Genomic DNA, 18446 nt, shown 5'->3' with positions numbered 1-18446 from the left:
TCTTTCCCTAACACAGGACCATGTATCAGGGAAGATGTATAAGAATAAAAGGGGAACCATGTTATATGCCTCAAATCAATTGAAAATGATGCTGTCATCAACTCATTTTATAGCACTCCAGATTAAAAATGAAAGTCATGTTTGTCACGTTGGTTCTTCAGCTCTACTTATCACTAAAGTATTAAAAACAGAGGACTCTCCTTGCCCTAAGGCACTCCATGGCACATGTCCCAAATATTATGGCTCATTTCGAGGGAGACAAAAACCACATGGCAAAGACCACAGAACACAGCCTTTCCTGAGGTGGCTCTCTGATGAACTTCTCCTACCTCACTATCAGGATCACAAGAACAGAACTAAAGAAATAGGACAGGCTGATTTTGTTCTTTAAAGGTTAATTATGACAACTATTAATCTTACTTTAAGCTCTTTTTCTATGGGAGAGCGAAGTTCCACAATTTTAGCTTGGACCGGGTCAAGAAACTGCTTGTAAAAATGGTATAAATTCCACAGAACACTGCAAAGTGAATCTGGAAGAAATGAGAAAGAAGCCAACATGACATATGTACTGTATGTGCCCCTGTGCTAGCCTGACCCTTCCTTTATAGCCCTGCCATAAAATCATGGCACATTCCAGTCATGTTTGTCAAAAACCTGTCTGAGCTTAGCACCCCTCAAAAATGCAGGTTGTCAAAGCTGCCCTATTTTCATTTCAGCATCTAGCAGATTTACTGCGATTTTTTTTCTCTTGCAGATATTCTGAGAATCTCTTTAGATCAATCCTTCAAACTCTTTGCTGAAAACTCATAAAATCAACAGACACTATGCTTATCTTAGAAAAATGGCATATTAAAATCTTTTCCTCAACTGTTCACTCACATACAGTATACACTTAATTTATATGATGACTTAATTTCAAGCCTGCTAGGACAGAAACTGATAGCAGTTTTTACGTGGAGGAGGCTCCTGACAAGTCATAGCTTTATAGTGAGGCAGTGTCGCAAAATAAATAATGCATCATAAATGAGGAAAAGCTCCTCACCTTTTCCTTCAACTTGTGGCATTAGTAAGACATGACAATGGAAAACCAGCAACATCTGGAGTCGCACATGGAATTCTCCCAGCGAAGATCCTTCAATAAATGCTTGTAATGTGCTCACCAGCAACATCAGAGTCATCTGCTTGTCATCTTTAGAGACACAAAGAGCAAACCACACATCTACCTTCAGCCATCCTTCCTGTCCCTAAAATGCATACAGGGTACCAAACATCTATGAAGGAAGGCCCAGTAGGAAGGTACCACATCAAACTGATGCAAAAATTACGTTTACAGGGATCAACTTACATACAAACCTTTTGGTAAGTTATGTATTAAATGCACTCACATTCCTAGGAAGCAGCTTTTGATATTAACTATTACTTATACCAAGGCAATACCCACTAAGTTAGTTCCTGGATATATACAATGGTAACTATGATATGGCTGGTTCTCTAGACCCCACACAAGTTATCTGCCTTACCTTCTTGCTCCTCTGTACGCTCCTGCATGTGCTTCTCTAGTGTCTGATAGATGGAAAACCAGTGTTTGGTGGATTTCTCAGTATGGCGCCTCATGGTATTATCCAAACTCATTGACCAGCAGCTGACCATAAGAGGATTTAAAAAGAAAAAAAAAAAAAGGGCAATGGAGACATTTAGGTAAATTCATTGATTCACAGTTGATGAACTAACTTATTAATTCATCAGAATGCCTTAACTATTTAATGAAAACTGTAAGACTGCATAGCCTGTTTAATGCTTGCTTTAAACTCCACAGTTAAAGCACATGCTGTAGATGCCATCTTATAGACACAAACCCAGAAGCAGGCAGGAGAGGGCACTTACTTCAGCTCCAGCTTACGCCACCTAATGATCATCTGACTGACTATATCAAGATGTTTCCGGAGAGACAATGCTCGACTTGCATTCTCTTCCCAATCCTAAAGAAACAGAGACCATTCATCATGATCATCCAACACCTTAGTCACTTCCTCTCTCCCTCAGCAACATCTTGAACTTTCCTTGAGAAGACTATTGGGCCCATAAAATGTTATCAATTATAACAAATGGTTGTGTGATACAATACCAGCAAGGCAGGCAAGGAAAGAAAGAAAGAAGAGCAAGCACAGAGTTTGTGACTGTCAGGATTCCTGCTGCTGGCTCTTTATCTAACTACTTCCTGCCAGGCAGAAGGACAACAGAAAACATAGAGGTGTGTGGGCAGAGAATGACTGCAGGACAGTAGGCTGTCCTAACATAGTGAGCTCATAGGTTCCTGGCCTCTAGGCCCACCCTTAACAGTGCTCACTCTACCACCAGTGTATCAGCTCACTAGCACTGACCTCACCCCAACTCAGAAAGACCAAGCAAGAATCTTAAATCTTTCTTTAAACCAAACTGTATCTTTTCTGTTCCAACATGGATATCAACAGAGAAATCTTGTTCAAATAACAAAAACTAAACAAGAGAAAGTAGGAATTATCTTACCTGTGCCTTTGCAAGAAGGATCTCTAAGCCATTCAGAAGTTTGGAGATGGGACTGGAAAGTGGGAAACCACGAATTCTGTCCATTACAACCAGCAGCTTAAACAAAAAGTTTGGGTATTTCAGTAGATTCATCAGTGACTGACAGTGTAGAGTCCTAACAGGAAGTTTTACTCTGTGCTTCACAAACACCTGTAGAAGAAAGCTTACAGGGTGGTGGAACCTGAGCTAGGGAAGCCTTCTCTGCCTTCTGGAAATAAGACTGACTCTGACAATTTTATTATTCTGTATATTGAGTTATTATAAAATCTGCTAAAACTGGCATGTTCATCCTGCATGTGACGAAAACCTCACTGGGTTAGAGGTAAGCCTTTGTTTTTATGTATAAATGGACAAGTCAACATCCCTGGAGCCTGTCTGAGCAATACCCTCTAGGAAAACTTGTGTCCCTGGGCAAGTCCCTCCTTCCTAGCTGGTTATACTACCTGTTGAAGCACTGGGTGCTCTGGCCAGTCCTGTAGCAGCTGACTGACAGCTTCTGAAAAGCCTTGAAGCACAGGCTGGCACTGCCGTGCTTCTGCCACATTGGGGTGCTGGTAGAAATCATAGGGCCCATCAGGCTTCAGCGTCAGGTCTGAGGTGGCTTCCCCACAGAGAGTGTTAGAGGAGAGAGCACAGGCCAAAAGCTGATTTCCCAAGAGCTGATCATTCAGCTCGACTCCTGTGAAGAGATTGTGGTAAACTCAGAAAGACGGTTTTAAAGTAAATTACAAAGAAACAATGAGCCAATTGAAACTAGAGCCTCTTTCCAATGGAGTAATTGATGAGATCATGTGGGAAACTTCATGCAACCAACTGGCATCAACCAGATTCTGAGTCTCAGAAGTGCTGAGTGTTTTAAAAGAGATATGAAGAGTCAAGGAATGCATCTTGGTATGTGAGACATGAGGTTTGCACTCCCAGCACCATAAAAAAAAGAAAGAAAATCTCATCAACATGCCCCAGGTACCTGTTAGAAAAACATGACTAGGAAAAGTGAAAACACTTCAAGGAAAACTACCACATACACCAAGTCTACATCCTTTCTCATAGGAAGCTAATAAAAACTTGTATTACGGTAGACTTTGTAATTAATTTCTTCAATTTATAAGCTACAGGAATTATCGTTAATTGTTCAGAGGCAGCAATATCATCTCATTTAGACTTCCTGAGTATTATCGAGAACTTTCATACCCATCAGAGGGTAGAAGTGTGTCAACAGAGATGCTCCAGTTTGATAGCAGGAAAGAAACAGGCTGAGGTAGTGCTTTGCTTCATGTGGTGGCACAGTCTGTTGGTACCAAAGGGACCGTGCAAAGCTGAGGCACAACTGCTGGTGTATCAGCATCACTGCCTGCATTGAACTCTGAGACAGGAGAGCTGGATCTGTGGCTGCTTCCTCTTCTCTCCCATCCAAAGGTCTCTTTTTCTCTTCTAGTGTTGGTTCCATCAAAATATCTGCAAAGTCCTAAACAGCAATAAGACAGTTTATCCGGTTATCATCAGTAGAAAACGAAGGGGAGAAAGAACTATCAAGAGAACAGTGACATTATGACGGAAACAATGGATGTCCACAGCCACAGAGCCTATCTCACTACCTTTTCATGCAGTGGGAACAGTTTCCTGAGCTCCAGTTCTTCCTCCTCCTCCTCACTCAGGGCTGTCCTGCAGCTCCTGCTCCGGTACCTGTACAGGCTACTCTCTTGTTCTGCCTTCTCTTGAGCTATGCGCTCCTGCTCATCCCACTCACTGATGATCTCCTGAAAAGTCATATGGGCAGAAAAAGGAAGCATTCATAAGAACACGAACAAGATTCATCAAGCTCAGCTTCTTACAAATATAAAAGTTCCATGAACCCCCCAAACAAAAGTCAACAGCAAAGAAATAAAAAATTCCATGTAGCAGAAGGCAAATGAGCTTTCTTTTAAGCTGTGGGTCTTCAGCAGTTTCCTGGCTTTTTTTTATATTGTTACAACTTCAAAGGTCTACAAGTCTGTTACAGTACAACTAATCCTAGTGCCCTTTAGGTTTAAGGGAGTTGGCAAAGAGTACATTTAATAGGCACTTTGGCAAGCTAACTTAGAGTTCAACATTGGACTATGCTAGATAGAAGTATTTATTTTATGTATATGAGTACACTGTAGCTGTCTCTTCAGACACACCAGAAGAGGGTATCAGATGGTTGTGAGCCACCATGTGATTGCTGGGAATTCTGGAAGAGCAGTCAGTGCTCTTAACTGCTGAGCCATCTCTCCAGCCTGAAAGACACTTCTTGAATGCCCCACTATCTCTGATTTCAAGTCCTTAGATGGGAAAAAACTATAAATGACAATAGGCAGAGGAAAGAGTAACCTTAATAGTGAGTTCCAGGCTGGCTAGAGCTACAGGGAAATCTTGTCTCCAACAACAACAAAAGTGTAGTAACTGAAGGACACCACATACCATCACGTGTTTTTGTTTGGTTTCCTTATTTATTTAAGTCTTTTTAAATTAAAATTTAATTGAACATGCATGTATGTTTTTTGCCTGCTTGCCTGCATATCTGGGTGCCCAACAAGGCCCAGAAAGACCCCTGGAACTAGAGTTTAAGAATAGCTGTAAGTCACCATATAGGTGCTGGCAATTGAACTCAGGTTCTTTGGAAGAGCAACCAGTGCTCTCGGTCTCTGAGCCATCTTTCTAACACCTTTCCTTTTTTAAAAAATAGTCTCATATATCTCAGGCTATCCTCAAACTCCATATATAGTTGCAACTGAACTTGAATTTTCTCCTGATCCTCCTGCCTCTTCTTTATAAGTGCTGGAATCAACAATTACCACCAACTCCCCACCCTCACCCCTGTCAAGAGTCTTTCTATAGCCCTGGCTGTCCTGGAATTCTCTCTGTAGACCAAGCTGGTCTACAGAGAGATCCACCTGCATCTGCCTCCCAAGTGCTGGGATTAAAAGCATGTGCCACCACTGCACAGTGATGTGTTTGAGTGTTTTGCCTGTATTCATGTAAGTGTACCATGTGCATGCCTTGGGCCCCTGGGGGGCCAAAAGAAGCATTAGATCCCCAGGAACCAGAAATACAGGCATTTTGAGAGGTCATGTGGGTTGTGGGAGCCAAACCAAGGTCTCCTGAAGAACAGTTAAACCGTATCTGCTATTTATTAATATTTTAAAGATAAGACTCAATGGGATTTGAGGCAAGGTCTCATGTAGCCAGGTAAGTCAGGAACTGGCTGAAGTTCTGGAATGATCATCCTATTGGAATGATATGCCTGTATGTACATATCGTGGTTTAGGAGGTGCTAATGAATCAAACTCAGGTCCTATGGTGTGCTAGGTCAGCACTCTGCCCACTGAGCTATACTTCCAACACAGATTTAATCTTTGTCCTATAATCCTGGTCTCTAGGTTACCCAAGAATGTAAGACCATTTACTATGAGATACATTGTTTCCCCCTTCAAAATAGTAAAAAAAAAAAAAAAAAAATTAAATGTTAAGTAATTTAACAGCATGAACATAGAGTAACAAAATACACAGCAAATAAACAATACAGTGAGCAGGAATGACCAGCAAATGGTGTTAACCTGAATACTAAGCAGAAGAACTCATTAGTGTCTCTGTGTCCTACAGCTCTAGCACTCTAAGAGCAATCAGTCTCCATGGACAGCCCATAATTAACCCTGAGCATCATATTCTTTTTCTTGCCAAGTACTGAGACATTAATGCTAGAATATTAAGTTTTAGCAAGCTGTTCCTACAAAGTAAAACAAACAAACAAACAAAACAAACAAACCCAGCAAACCTGAGGCATATTTCAAAAGAAAAAAATACTTGTTAATCTTTTAAAAGCTTGAGAGGAGCTGGCCATGAATGCTATGCTAGCACACACCTGTAATCTCAGGAATTGTAATCAGGATAAGTGCCTTAAGTTTGAGGCCAGCCTGGGCTACAGAACGTCAGGGTGTCAGGGCAACCAGATATAAGACCCTATCTCAAAAACAAAAAAATAAAACAAAACAAACAAAAAACAAAACAAAAACCTCACAACCAAACAGCAACCAGAAAGCATATCCCAACCCCTGAACACTTTGTAGTCAAAGGAAAGAAGAGACAGCATCAGACAAGTGAACACCCATTTTCCCAACCAAGCTCTACCACAGCAGCTCCCACAGCAGAGGACAGGCAGACCTCTTAGTGACTGGCTTACTTGACACAGATGTCTGAAGAGCAGAAGGGCCCTCTGGTCTAGCTCCCCTTTGCACAGCACATGGGAGCGCAGGTAGAGGAGAGCATTCATCAGTAACTGCTCCCGGGTAGGGTAAAGCTGCTGGCTCTTGCCTTCTTCCTTTCTTGCTGTACGCTTGGTGAGTTTCCCAAGACCCCGCAGAGCTTCAGCAGAGTTCACTGAGCACAAGGCATCGGCATGGGCATGGTAGGTAGGGAAGCTGGGGCCCACAGATGGGAAAGCTAGCACAGCCAGGGCCAGGGCCCCCAGGTTTTCTGCACAGACCACACCGCTGTGGAGGGAGGCATGGACTTCAGATGCCACTAGCCTCATGCCGTGCTGCAGCTGCAAGATGGATGCCTGTAATGGGGTCACAGTGTCTGGATACAAGGCATACTCTTCTGCGAGTCGCTTCCGAAACTGGTGATGTGACTGCTGCCAAGAGGCCTCCTCCTTTAGAAGGTTCTGGAGCACTTGAGCTGACTTTGGTCCGTCTTCGTGGAGGGCCTGAAGAAGCCGCACAAGCAGGTCCTGAACAGCACTGACCTTGGCGATGCTGGTGACATAGTGGTGGATCTCCTGCACCAAGGTTTCATATCCGGGTAGATGGGGTCTGAAGGCTTGTTTTTTTGACAGGTTATGGACTAAATTCTCCAGCTGACTGATTCTTTGGGGAAGTAATCTGAAGGCAAATTAACAACATATAAATGCTGCTAGAAAAGCAGTGACTCCAGAAAAGAAAACAAAAGAACTATCTGTAAAGGAAACTGTAGGGGTAACAGTGGCAATGATAATGAAAATAGATAACCTCTTTAGAGCAGTCATGGATTACCACACTTGCTTGTTAAGTACTTTAAACGCATCTTATCACACCCTTGGCCGTCCTGAAACTCATTCTAGACCATGCTGGCCTAAACCATAGAGATCCGCCTCCCCCTGACTCCCAAGTGTTGGGATTAAAGGGAAACACTACCACTGTCCAGCCTCCAAATAGCATTAAAAAAAATTTTTTTTTTTAGTTGTGTGTTTATACGTAGGTATGTAGGCTAAAGTGAGAGGGCCTGTTGAGGCTCAAGACATCAGTTACAGCCTGCTATGAGCCTCCCTATATGAATGAGGTTCTCTGCCAGAGCAGTACGGAGTAGTCCAACCTCCAGTGTCTTTTTCTTCTTTTGGAATATACATGTTTTATGACCACAATGAAGGATCTGGGCTTCAATTGGTCATGTAGTTCTGAGATACACATCACTACCATACTAACATAATTACGGTACAACAATCAACCTCCTAATATCTTTTCTAAAAACAAGAAGTCGGTACTTCCCAACCCCCAACACAAACTTTGCTGCTTTACTTGATATGGGGATGAGAGTGGCTGGTAATTATGTCATCTTCCAGGTCTCTTCCGGTTTGTAGGTGGGACAACAGGTTCCGGGTCTTCAGCTCGCACTGCAGCTGGCTTAACTATTGGAAAAAGGAATAAAAGGTTTCTGTGGTAAGAGCCATGGCCATGCATGAAGACAATGTTCTGAGTATGGGCACAACAGTAAGATGGATAGAATCTGAAGGACCCGAAGACTCGGACCACTCAGTTCAGAGCTGAAAGCCAAAACGTTCCTCATGCTACCAAATTCTTAACTGTCTACCAACAGCACCATAGCTTTCACCCTATACCAGCTATGGATGTTCAAAGCAGAGAATCCCTTATTATCTGAATTATATTTACAATCTCTAGGGTCTAGGGACACAATTCTACTATTTCTCTGATAATGCCTACTTTCTCCCTGCTAAATGGAGTCAGAAATCTTAGAAGAAGATGCAGTCATTATAAGACTCATGAGAGGTTGGGTGTGGTGGAGTTCCCATTCAATACAGTACTCAGGAAGTAGAGGCAAATGGATCTGAGGCTAGCCTGGTCTACAAGGTGAGTTTCAGGACATAGAGAAACCATGTCTAAAACAAGCCAATCAAGCAAAACACCCCCCAAAGCAAGACTCAGGAGACTGCTTGCCCCTACTAGCCTTGGGAACACAGAAGTAAACTATAACCAAACTCAGCAAGCCAGGGAAGGAGCTCCGGCCCTACCCACGTCTCTTACCTCCTCCTGGGCATACTTAAGCTTATATGCCTTCTTCACTGCAGGGTCAAAGCGAGCCCGAGGAAGCCAAGTCTGAATCTGGAGTAAGCCAAGGCTCACCCAGAGCCTCCCACGCAGGGCTGCTTCAGGAAGGGTCTGCTTATTCTCCCCTTCACCAATGAAGTAGTGCAAGGAGGTGAGCAGCAGACAGAGTAGTTCTTTGGGAAGCACCTCCTGACCACCTATACTCTCCAGAGTCTTGTCCACATGGTGGAAGGCCTGACTGTTCCCAAGCATCAGATGCTCACAGTGCTGCATGTACTTCTGCCGCTGGGGTGCCGGAAGCAGCTCCGTGAGCCCTAGCAGGTACCGGCACAGGACCAGGCCCTGGAGCTGGGAATCTGTGCGTCTGTGGGGACATGACACAGCACTTACAGAGACACAGTGAATCAAACAACCTCCTTGAATACATACTATCATTTCAGGAAATAATAACTATAGACTGTTGATCATGTAATCTTGCATGATTTTCTAGGTATTACCTGTTGGTGCAAATATTCTTCTTTTTTTTTTTTTAAAGATTTGTTCATTTAATTTATATCAGTACATTGCAGCTGTCTTCAGACACACCATAAGAGGACATCAGATCCCATTACAGACTGGTTGTGAGCCACCATGTGGTTGCTGAGAATTGAACTCAGCAGTGTTCTTAATTTCTGAGCCATCTCTCCAACCCTCAAATATTCTAAAGTAGCAGCCTGTATAGATTGTTAAGCAAGCTGGTCTATAAAAGAAACTACCTTCACCTTCACTCACCAGAATCAGGTACCTGTGCCTTAAGTTCTGAATGAGCCCTTGCTACACATGGTGGAAAGTAGACAACAGCACTAGCTTCTTCCAGGGCGAGAAATACCTGAATTCAGCTACTGAAGGAACAGTCATGTTGGTCCACAGCAATGAACTTATGTCCTGGAGCTGTTGGGCTCTCTCAACCCACTCTCCCAGAGTGACATGTGAGGAAGACAGGAGGGGCAGGCCACTCACATCCCAGTAGCTTGCTCTGCTGATGTTTGTAAGCATGCCAAAGCAGCACTTGGAGAACACCGCTCTGCAGAGGCTGCCAGGGCCCTGAGCAAAAGAGAACCATATAACTCAGAGATGGAAGCAGACAGAAGATCAGGAGACAAGTAAGAGGGAAACTGTCAAGCTATCTTCCTTAGACTGCCAATGTAGGACAGAGATAATTACGTGTAGCAAAGGTTAAGTGGTCAGTCCAAGATAGAAACCAACAGTACGTGCTGTACAACTCTTGGGAATAGTTATCAGAGACTTTGAGAGGTTTTGTAAATGGTATCCAGTTACAATAGACATACTGAACACATAAAAATAATTCTGTGTACATCTATGGAAATAAGGTATATAATAAAGGTGGCACTTCAAGCAAGAATAGACAGGATCCATCATTTACAGACTAAGAGGAAAAAACCTGCTTCTCCAACGTATAAAACAAGATATACCAATAAGGGTTCCAGAGAAAGCCTAGCAATTAAGAACACATTCAGTTCCTAGTATCCATAAGGGGTAGCTTCCAAATGCTCTTTGACCTCCTCATATCACTGCATGTAAACTCAGACATATACATGCATAGTAAATAAATACGCAGATAAATAAAAGATATACAAATAAAATTAACTTAAATATAAAATGAAGACACAGGAGAAAATATGGGGAAATTATTTTCACCCTACAACTGATGAAAGAATAAATTTTAAAGTGTTTAATACAAAACACAGAAAAACAGAAGAAATCAGAATACCTGAAAGCATAAAACTGAGTGCCACACACACACACACACACACACACACACACACACACACACACACACAAACCTTAAAGGCCACAGAAAATTAGAAACATACTTCCAGTCATACTGGGAAACAATTACTACACATAACCATAAAAAGATCCTCAATATCAAAATGATATTCAACAATCTTATATGTTTTCTAATTGAAAAATGAAATCTTGTCATGTGTCTGCCTGCATTTCTCATGCTTTTTCTTTGTTTTGGTTTCTTTTCCTGTTTGTTTTACTCTGGTTTATTCTTTTGTTTGTTCTTTTTCTTTCTGAGATATCTTTAGGCCACCACGTGGTTGCTGGGAAGTGAACTCAGGAGCCATTCCCTCATCCACTGTTTCTTTTTTAAAAAGAAGGCGTGGAGTTTGAAGGGTAGGAGGACCTGGTAGGAATGAGGGAGGGAAATCATGATCAGAATATACTATATAGGGGAAGTGTGTGTATTTTGGATAGTTTATGTATTTATACTTCAAATGTTATATCCCCTTTCCTGGTCTTCCTTCTCCTCTCAATTTTTTTATTATTAAAAAGTAACAAGAAGAAAATAAACAATACTTAATGTCCAGAGAGTAAAATGGTCACATAAGGGCTGGAGGTATGACTCAGGGGTACCCAGCACATACAGGGCTCTGAGTTTGATTCCCAGCACCATGATGGGTGGGATATAAATAATAAACTTGAAAAAAAGATATTTTTAAAGCATTATCAAAGAAAATACAAGTTCTAATCAAGCACTGGCAATGATTAGACATGTTGATAATACGTACGAAGTAAGCATATAGAAAATGGGTCCTCACACAGACCAGGTCTCAAAGCTTCTGTGCTAGAATGTCAGTTCTGTTCAATATCAACTATCAACTAAAGAGAATCTAGAATGGCCTTCGGGCATGCTCGTGGGAAACTGTGATGACCGTGTTAGCGAGCCGTCTGGATTATAGGCAGAGGACCCTGTCCTGTACAAAACGAAGAGAACAAGCTGAGCAAGACCACACATGTGCACGCTTGTCCCTGTGACTTCTCTGCCACAATGGACTGGCACCTGGAACACTGTGAGCTGAAAGAATGTTCTTCTGTTTTGCTTCTTTAAGGGTATTTCCTCACAGCAATGGAAAAGAAACTAAAATTAACCAAGGAACTCAGGATTTCTGTCATCACCAATTTCTTGTATCTTATCTTATGTGTATGTATCTTAATCTTATGTGTATATTTATTTTTATAATTTGCAGCCCTTCTGATTAGGGGTTAAAATACTAATTCTAAATAACTTACAGTAGTACTCACACAAATACTAATTTACCCAGAATCAATGAAACCTTTTATTTAAAATAAGGAGGTATGGAGGAGTTAGAAAATTCAACATTTCCTAATTAGAAAGTAAGTAAATAGCTCAGAGTCTGTAGAGCGACTTCTAGGTCAGCCAAGGTTATATAGTGAGACTTTCTTCAAAAAACTAAAAAATTAATAAAGAAAATACATAAACTCTACAGTGCTAAAATAAAAGGAAGATTAAGCTGGACACATTTTCATGCCATACTTAAGAACAAAGAAAGTTCTCAGAAATATAAAGGCAAGAATGCATTATATATACACACTTCTTTGTAGTTTGAATATTTTCTGATTAAGAATGAGCTAGAGGCTTAGACGTCTTAGGACATTTGCTGCACAGACAGGCTAGATTTGAATGTGTCATTCTCTTGCTTTGCTTTCCTGAGTGCTGAAGAGACTACATGCATGCACTATTATATGTAGTCCTTTTAAAGAAAACTTTTATGACTTTAACTCAAATTACACAAATCATTCATGATTTATTTGGACAGTATACTTATTTTCCTTCAGAAAACAAAGTATCACAATCACCTACTTGTGTAAGCCAACTGGTACACAGAACGAACAGGTACATCTATAATTTTTATGCCAACAAACCTTCAGTGTGGAATCCCAGCGGGACCTGGGCATTTCCTGCAGCTGCACACTGGGCAGAGGGCTCCATGTCAGCCAACACTCTGGATTTGTGGTAACTGAACTGCTCCAGGAAGACCCAAATGTAGAGGTAAATAACTCGGACCACAAACACGAGACTTCTTGAGCAGACAACTAGAGATTAAGAATCAGGTAGAAGAATATTTGAAAAAGTTTCCATCCAGCAAAGTTACCAAGTCTGCCATCCCACCCAACAATACCCAATAGTGGCAAAATCCTAAACTTCCTATTTTCAAACACCCCTTAATTATCTTGAAGTTATGTAGGGTGTTTACTGTTTTATAAACTAAGATAAACTGTTTTATATGCTTGTACAAAAAGTAAAATAACTCACACAACTGTAAAATCAACAAAGGAAATACACAGAACATGACAAAAAAATTAAGGCTATTCTAATGGAATTGTATTAACCACATTTTTTTTTTTTTTTGGGGGGGTAAACCATATTAAACATGGGAGCAAAAAAAAAAAAAAAAAAAAAAAACCAAACAACCCCCCCCAAACATGATTTCTTTTTTAACCAAATGGAAATTTTTATTAGCCAAATAGTCAATACTATTGTATCATTTACTGAAAACCAAATGGATAATTCTATGATAAGTGTGATATAAAACCTTTGTTAACTGCAAAATACTGGAAACCAAATGAATAATTCTATGATAAGTGTGATATAAAACCTTTGTTAACTGCAGAAGTTGAAAATTCAAGTTCACAATGTGGAACTCTGAAAGTCAGTACAATGTCCAGCACAAATCTAAGACAGAGACAACCAAGACAGAAGGAGGCTTACTTTCCTCTTGATTTTGTTTTGTTTTTTACCTTCTGAATATGTAGTAAAGACCAAAGATTCCAAAGCTTTTGAGGTCCAATTGATGTATGCTTAAGACAAAATGTGATGTGTTGACTTATCTCCTCATCCATCTGTTGATGTTTGTTCGACCTATTCCAAAAATGAACAGGGAGAGGACGGAGCATGACCCATCAACGAAGAACTCCTCAGAGGTGGAACACATAGCCTACAGTCCCGGGAAACACCTCATGGACTCCAAAGCAATCAAACGGCGACTTCCCTGTGCCTCAGCAACCACTCCTCAACACACGTTATCCACAAAATAATGCAACAAGAGAATCTGTCCCTCTCTAGAGAATAATGGCCAAAGTGTTTACCTTCTCAGACAAGCCTGTGCTACAAAATCAGCTGTCACTCTATACTGCCACAGCATAGCCAGGTACTCAGTCGCAGGCCACAGCTGAGCACGCCTGGTGAGGTGGACGACAGAGCTAAGGTCTGGCTGGGACGGAGAAGCAGCTTCATGTGCTTTCTCCAGAGAGCCACGTGAAAGTCCTCTGGTTTTTAGTTCTGAACACTGAGTATTCACAAGATTCTTCAGTTCATCTTCAATTGCAATCAGAAAGACATGCATTAGAACAATGTGGACTCCCAACATCTGGTAGCAGGACTGTACTAGTTATCAACCCAAGTTTATCAGAGTTTCCAAGTCCAATCACATTAACTTCTACACATCTAATACTGTACCTGACTGATACTTGTGAAGTTGAGTCTAATGGGTAAACTTTATGAGCAACAGGGAAAAAGACACCCAGCAAACCAAGTATCAGAAAATATTACCTAAATTGACATCTTCCAGAATGTTGGCTCTGAGGATCAATCCCCAGGCTTGTAGGAGACTTTTCTTTAAATTCCATTCAGAAGCAACCAGTTGGAGACGGTTAATGTTTTCTTGCCACCCACACTCCCCAAAGACAGGCAGCTGTTCTCCGATAACAAGAGCTCTGTTAAGGGCTTGCAGCTGTAAAAAACAGTCCACTACCACCTTGTCCTAAAATAAAACCAAAGAGAGCCCATCAAGAGTTGAAAGGCCATTCTTTTCAGTAGCCTAGACACAGCTTGTATACTCTACTTGCTTTGGTACACTTTAAGGTACTAAAGCTCTACCCAGCCTCAAGTGAATACAAGGTGGCACTTTCTTTATGAAATGAAGACCCTGCTTTGGAGCAAAGGCAAGCCTACTTGAGCTTCCAGATTGAGAAGCCCAGAGTTCACTGACCACATGTTTCTAAGTGTACCTTAAAAGGAAATGGTCGTCCCAGGAATGCCTGCAGCTTCTTCACACCAACAAAGCTGCCAGCGGGGCTGCCCAGACAACTGTGAATGTGCTCGGAGACCATCAGCACCTCTTTATAGTATCTTTAAAAAAAAGGGGAGAGGGAGTAGAGGAAGCTGGGAACTAAAGAGACATCTTTTATATTTTTGTATTTTCATCTATTTAGGAAAGCCAAAGAAGTATGCCAAAGCAAGAGGAAATGGTTTTCTATTCAAAATCCTCTTATCTTTTAACACTACTGCTTGAAACAGGGTCTTACTTGTCTTCATGATTCACCAGGAGTTGGGGGATCTGATGGATCAAATACTTGGAAACCCAGTGCCAGTGGAGAGCAAGCAAAGCCAGACCCGAAGCATCTACTGTCACCGCATCAGCCACAGCCCAAAACCGGTCACGCCACTGCACAGAACCTAAGATCTTAAAAAAAAATAAACCATGACTATTGTCTGTAAAAGACATACAACATGTTGGCATGGTGATGCAAACCAGTAATCTCTGCACTTGGGAAAGCAGGAGAATTGTGAGTTCAAGGCCAGCCTGGGCTACAAAGTGAGATCGTATTTCAAAAACCAAAGACAACCCACTACCAGCTTGACCTGAAATTAAACCCAAGAGAGCCTAACATAAGTAGTATAAAGATAAACTGAAATATTTATAGGCAGACAAAGCAAAGGTGTTTCACAGTCTTCCAGAACCCCATTAGGGTTATGATGAGCCACCAGAACATTCCTGTTATAAGCAGTAGTACTTCCTTCTCAACCTCCTGAGCTGTACAAGGCCAGCTGCACTTCACCAGACTGATGGAGCCCATGTGAAACCCAGCCTTTGTCTCTGAACGTATTAGCCATAGCAGTTACTAGTTACATTTGCTCTTCTTACCAATTTTAATCTGGAAAAAATGGCTTTTATTAAAATATATCATTCATTCAATAGACTGTATTCGATATTCTGTATGTCAGTTCCTACAAGGTCCTTAATACTGACAGAACACAACCATACAAACAAAACCTTTCTGTGTGATTTTTTTTTTTTTTGTTTTTTTTTTTTTTTTTTGATAACCTTTATGGGAAAGGGTTTTATGGCTAAAAAGTTTTACTAGATTTACAAGAATAAACTGGAATCAAAACGTTATTTTACCCATATGTAAAAATGATATTTATAAACTTTGGAAAAATTAGAATAATTGTTAAACCCAAAAGCACACTAAAAGACCAAGGGATATATTGTAGAACATTGCTAGAAGAGTAATTCTCAGTCATAAAAATGAACTAAGTACTAACATAAGAAACTACATGGATGTAAGTTGTGTTGGTTCCAATGAGAATGGTCCCACAGACACATATATTTGAAGTTTGGCCTCTAGTTGGGGGACTATTTGGGAAGAAGTAGGTGTACCCTTGTTGGAGGAAGGGTAACACTGGGGGTGGGGGGTGGGCTTTGAGTTTTCAAAAACCCAAGCCAGGCTCAGCCTCATTCTCTTTCTGCCTCCCACTTAACGGCTGACATGCAAATGCTCAACTACCGCCGCAATGCCACCATGCCTGGCTGCCGGCTGCCATTTTTTCCATTATGATGGTCACGAAACAATCCTCTAATGTAAGCAAGCCCCCAATTAAATGCTACCTCTTAAAAGTTGCACTGATCATCCTGTCTGTCACACTAGTAGAACAGTAACTAAGACACATCTCTAAATTAAATAATCAGACCAGAAATCTATAATGTACATTTTTATTCAATGGCTACATGACTACAGCTAAGGTAAGAAACACCAAAGGAAACAAGGAAACTTTTAGGGCTTACAATAAGGATCTTACTATCTGGCTTGCTGTATTAGTTTTACAAGCATATGCATGTCGAAATGCACTCTAAAAACACTGAAGATCAAAGCATCGCCTCACCTTATTGATATGGGCATCAGAAACCATCCCTTGGGGAGACTGTACCCAGAGCAGGATTAGGCCATCAATCAATTCAAAAAAGGCAGCAAGATGGGCCACAATTTCATGGGGTGGGCTATGATAGCTCTCCGGATCTTAGAGGTGACGCAAATAAAACAATTACACTCCATTAGTGTTAGTCTTTAAACATTTTCAAAATAAATTATAATCTAGATTTTAATGTCATCTCTAGTATAGAGGTTTATTAGAAAGCTCAAAATTAAAAGTATATTTTGTATGGATTACAGATTTTGTAGATAAGTGTAATGCCTATAGATGTAGATAATGTCCTAGTGGAACATGCAAGCTATAAAGCAAAGTTACACATTTTATACCTGTATATAAACACAAAAAACTGGGGCTGGCTGGAGAGATAGTTCAGCAGTTAAGAGTACCTGCTGTTCTTTTCAAAGGACCTAGCAGCCACATGGCAGACACCTGGCTGCAACTCCATTTCCAAGGAATCTGATGCTGTCTTCTGACCTCCAAGAGGATTAGGAATGCATATGATACACATGCATGCATGCATGCAAAACACACTCACGTATAAATAAATGTATGCACATATACATTACTTTAAAAAAAGTTAAATGTCCCAGTATAGGGGAATGCTAGGGTGGTGAGGTAGAATTGGATGAGTAGGGGAGCACCGTCATAGAAGCAGGGGGAGGAGGGATAGAATACGGGGTTGCAGAGGCAAAACCGAAAAAGGGGATAACAGTTGAAATGTAAATAATAAAATATCCAATAAAAAATTAACCAAACAGAATCATTGAACCAGAGCATATGTATTTGGATGGAATCTTAAGAGTGCTCTATCTGCTGCTGAGATAAAGCACCAGGACTGAGAGTAATGTTTATCTGCTTACAATGCTTTTTCACACTCCATCTAGAAAATGCCCCATAGGTGTGCCTTGGGCTCTTCAGGTGAGGTATTTTCTTAATTTAGGTTTCCTTTCAAATAACTCTAGTTTGTGTTACACTGACAAAAATTAGCTTTTAAAACATTTATTCTGTCATATGGTTTTGATTTTTTTCCCCTAAATGGCATATGTCTTTGGTTTACAATATTTAAGAAATAGAGAATTACAGAGCCCCATACAGCCAACATGCTTCTGAACAGATAATTCTCCAAGCCAAGCAACCTGCTTTTGAACTGCTAGTTTTGCAGCTTGCTAAATATTTGATCTTGATCTTCTACGTTTCTAATATGTGAGAACCTGTTTAGCTTTTGAGGGTTATTTTGAGGATGCAGAAACGGTATTTAGTTGAGCACCTGGCATAGTTAGTATTCAGTAAATCAACACTAGTAAATCAATACTGAGTATATTTTATATCAGGTCAACAAATCAAAGGGAATTTAAAAGCAGCAGCTAGTGAGTGTGTCTTCTAACTCTTGCAATAGCATAACCAGACTACAAAAAGGAAAATGTTTTTTACCTTTGTGAAATTCAAAAGACATCCTCAAAATATTGCTTCTTAACTTCTTACTACCAACAGATACAACATTTGCTTCAGTGAAAATCCTCTTTTCCCGGTCAAGATAAATAATTGTCCTACAATGAGATCCAAAGCATAGTTTCTTAATGGTTAACAGAACCTCTTTTGAATTAACAAAGTTGTTTCTTGGGGGCGGATTGGGCATTTGTAATTCTGCAACTGAACTCAGGCAGTGAGCACACTGGGTA

General features: G+C 40.8%; 1 protein-coding gene across 1 annotated transcript in view; it reads right to left on the bottom strand.

The window, feature by feature from the left end:
* MDN1 (midasin AAA ATPase 1) overlaps positions 1–18446 on the bottom strand; it is a 111364-nt gene that overhangs the window by 29093 nt on the left and 63825 nt on the right. Inside the window, exons 52-71 of the mRNA XM_080938695.1 lie at positions 18199–18314; positions 16720–16853; positions 15081–15238; positions 14784–14904; positions 14326–14536; positions 13863–14091; positions 13515–13635; positions 12639–12809; positions 9772–9986; positions 8880–9267; positions 8136–8245; positions 6764–7463; positions 4161–4322; positions 3757–4030; positions 3009–3244; positions 2527–2622; positions 1885–1979; positions 1521–1642; positions 1043–1189; positions 421–530 (exon numbers count right to left, since the gene is read on the bottom strand). Of these exons, the coding sequence (XP_080794821.1) occupies positions 421–530; positions 1043–1189; positions 1521–1642; positions 1885–1979; positions 2527–2622; positions 3009–3244; positions 3757–4030; positions 4161–4322; positions 6764–7463; positions 8136–8245; positions 8880–9267; positions 9772–9986; positions 12639–12809; positions 13515–13635; positions 13863–14091; positions 14326–14536; positions 14784–14904; positions 15081–15238; positions 16720–16853; positions 18199–18314 (3916 nt within the window). The remainder of the gene's footprint in view (positions 1–420; positions 531–1042; positions 1190–1520; positions 1643–1884; positions 1980–2526; positions 2623–3008; positions 3245–3756; positions 4031–4160; positions 4323–6763; positions 7464–8135; positions 8246–8879; positions 9268–9771; positions 9987–12638; positions 12810–13514; positions 13636–13862; positions 14092–14325; positions 14537–14783; positions 14905–15080; positions 15239–16719; positions 16854–18198; positions 18315–18446) is intronic.

The sequence above is a fragment of the Micromys minutus genome (genome assembly GCF_963924665.1).
Source record: "Micromys minutus genome assembly, chromosome: 26".
NCBI lineage: Eukaryota > Metazoa > Chordata > Mammalia > Rodentia > Muridae > Micromys > Micromys minutus.
The sequence above is the reverse complement of the archived record's forward strand: the minus strand, read 5'-3'. Positions and strand labels throughout refer to the sequence as shown.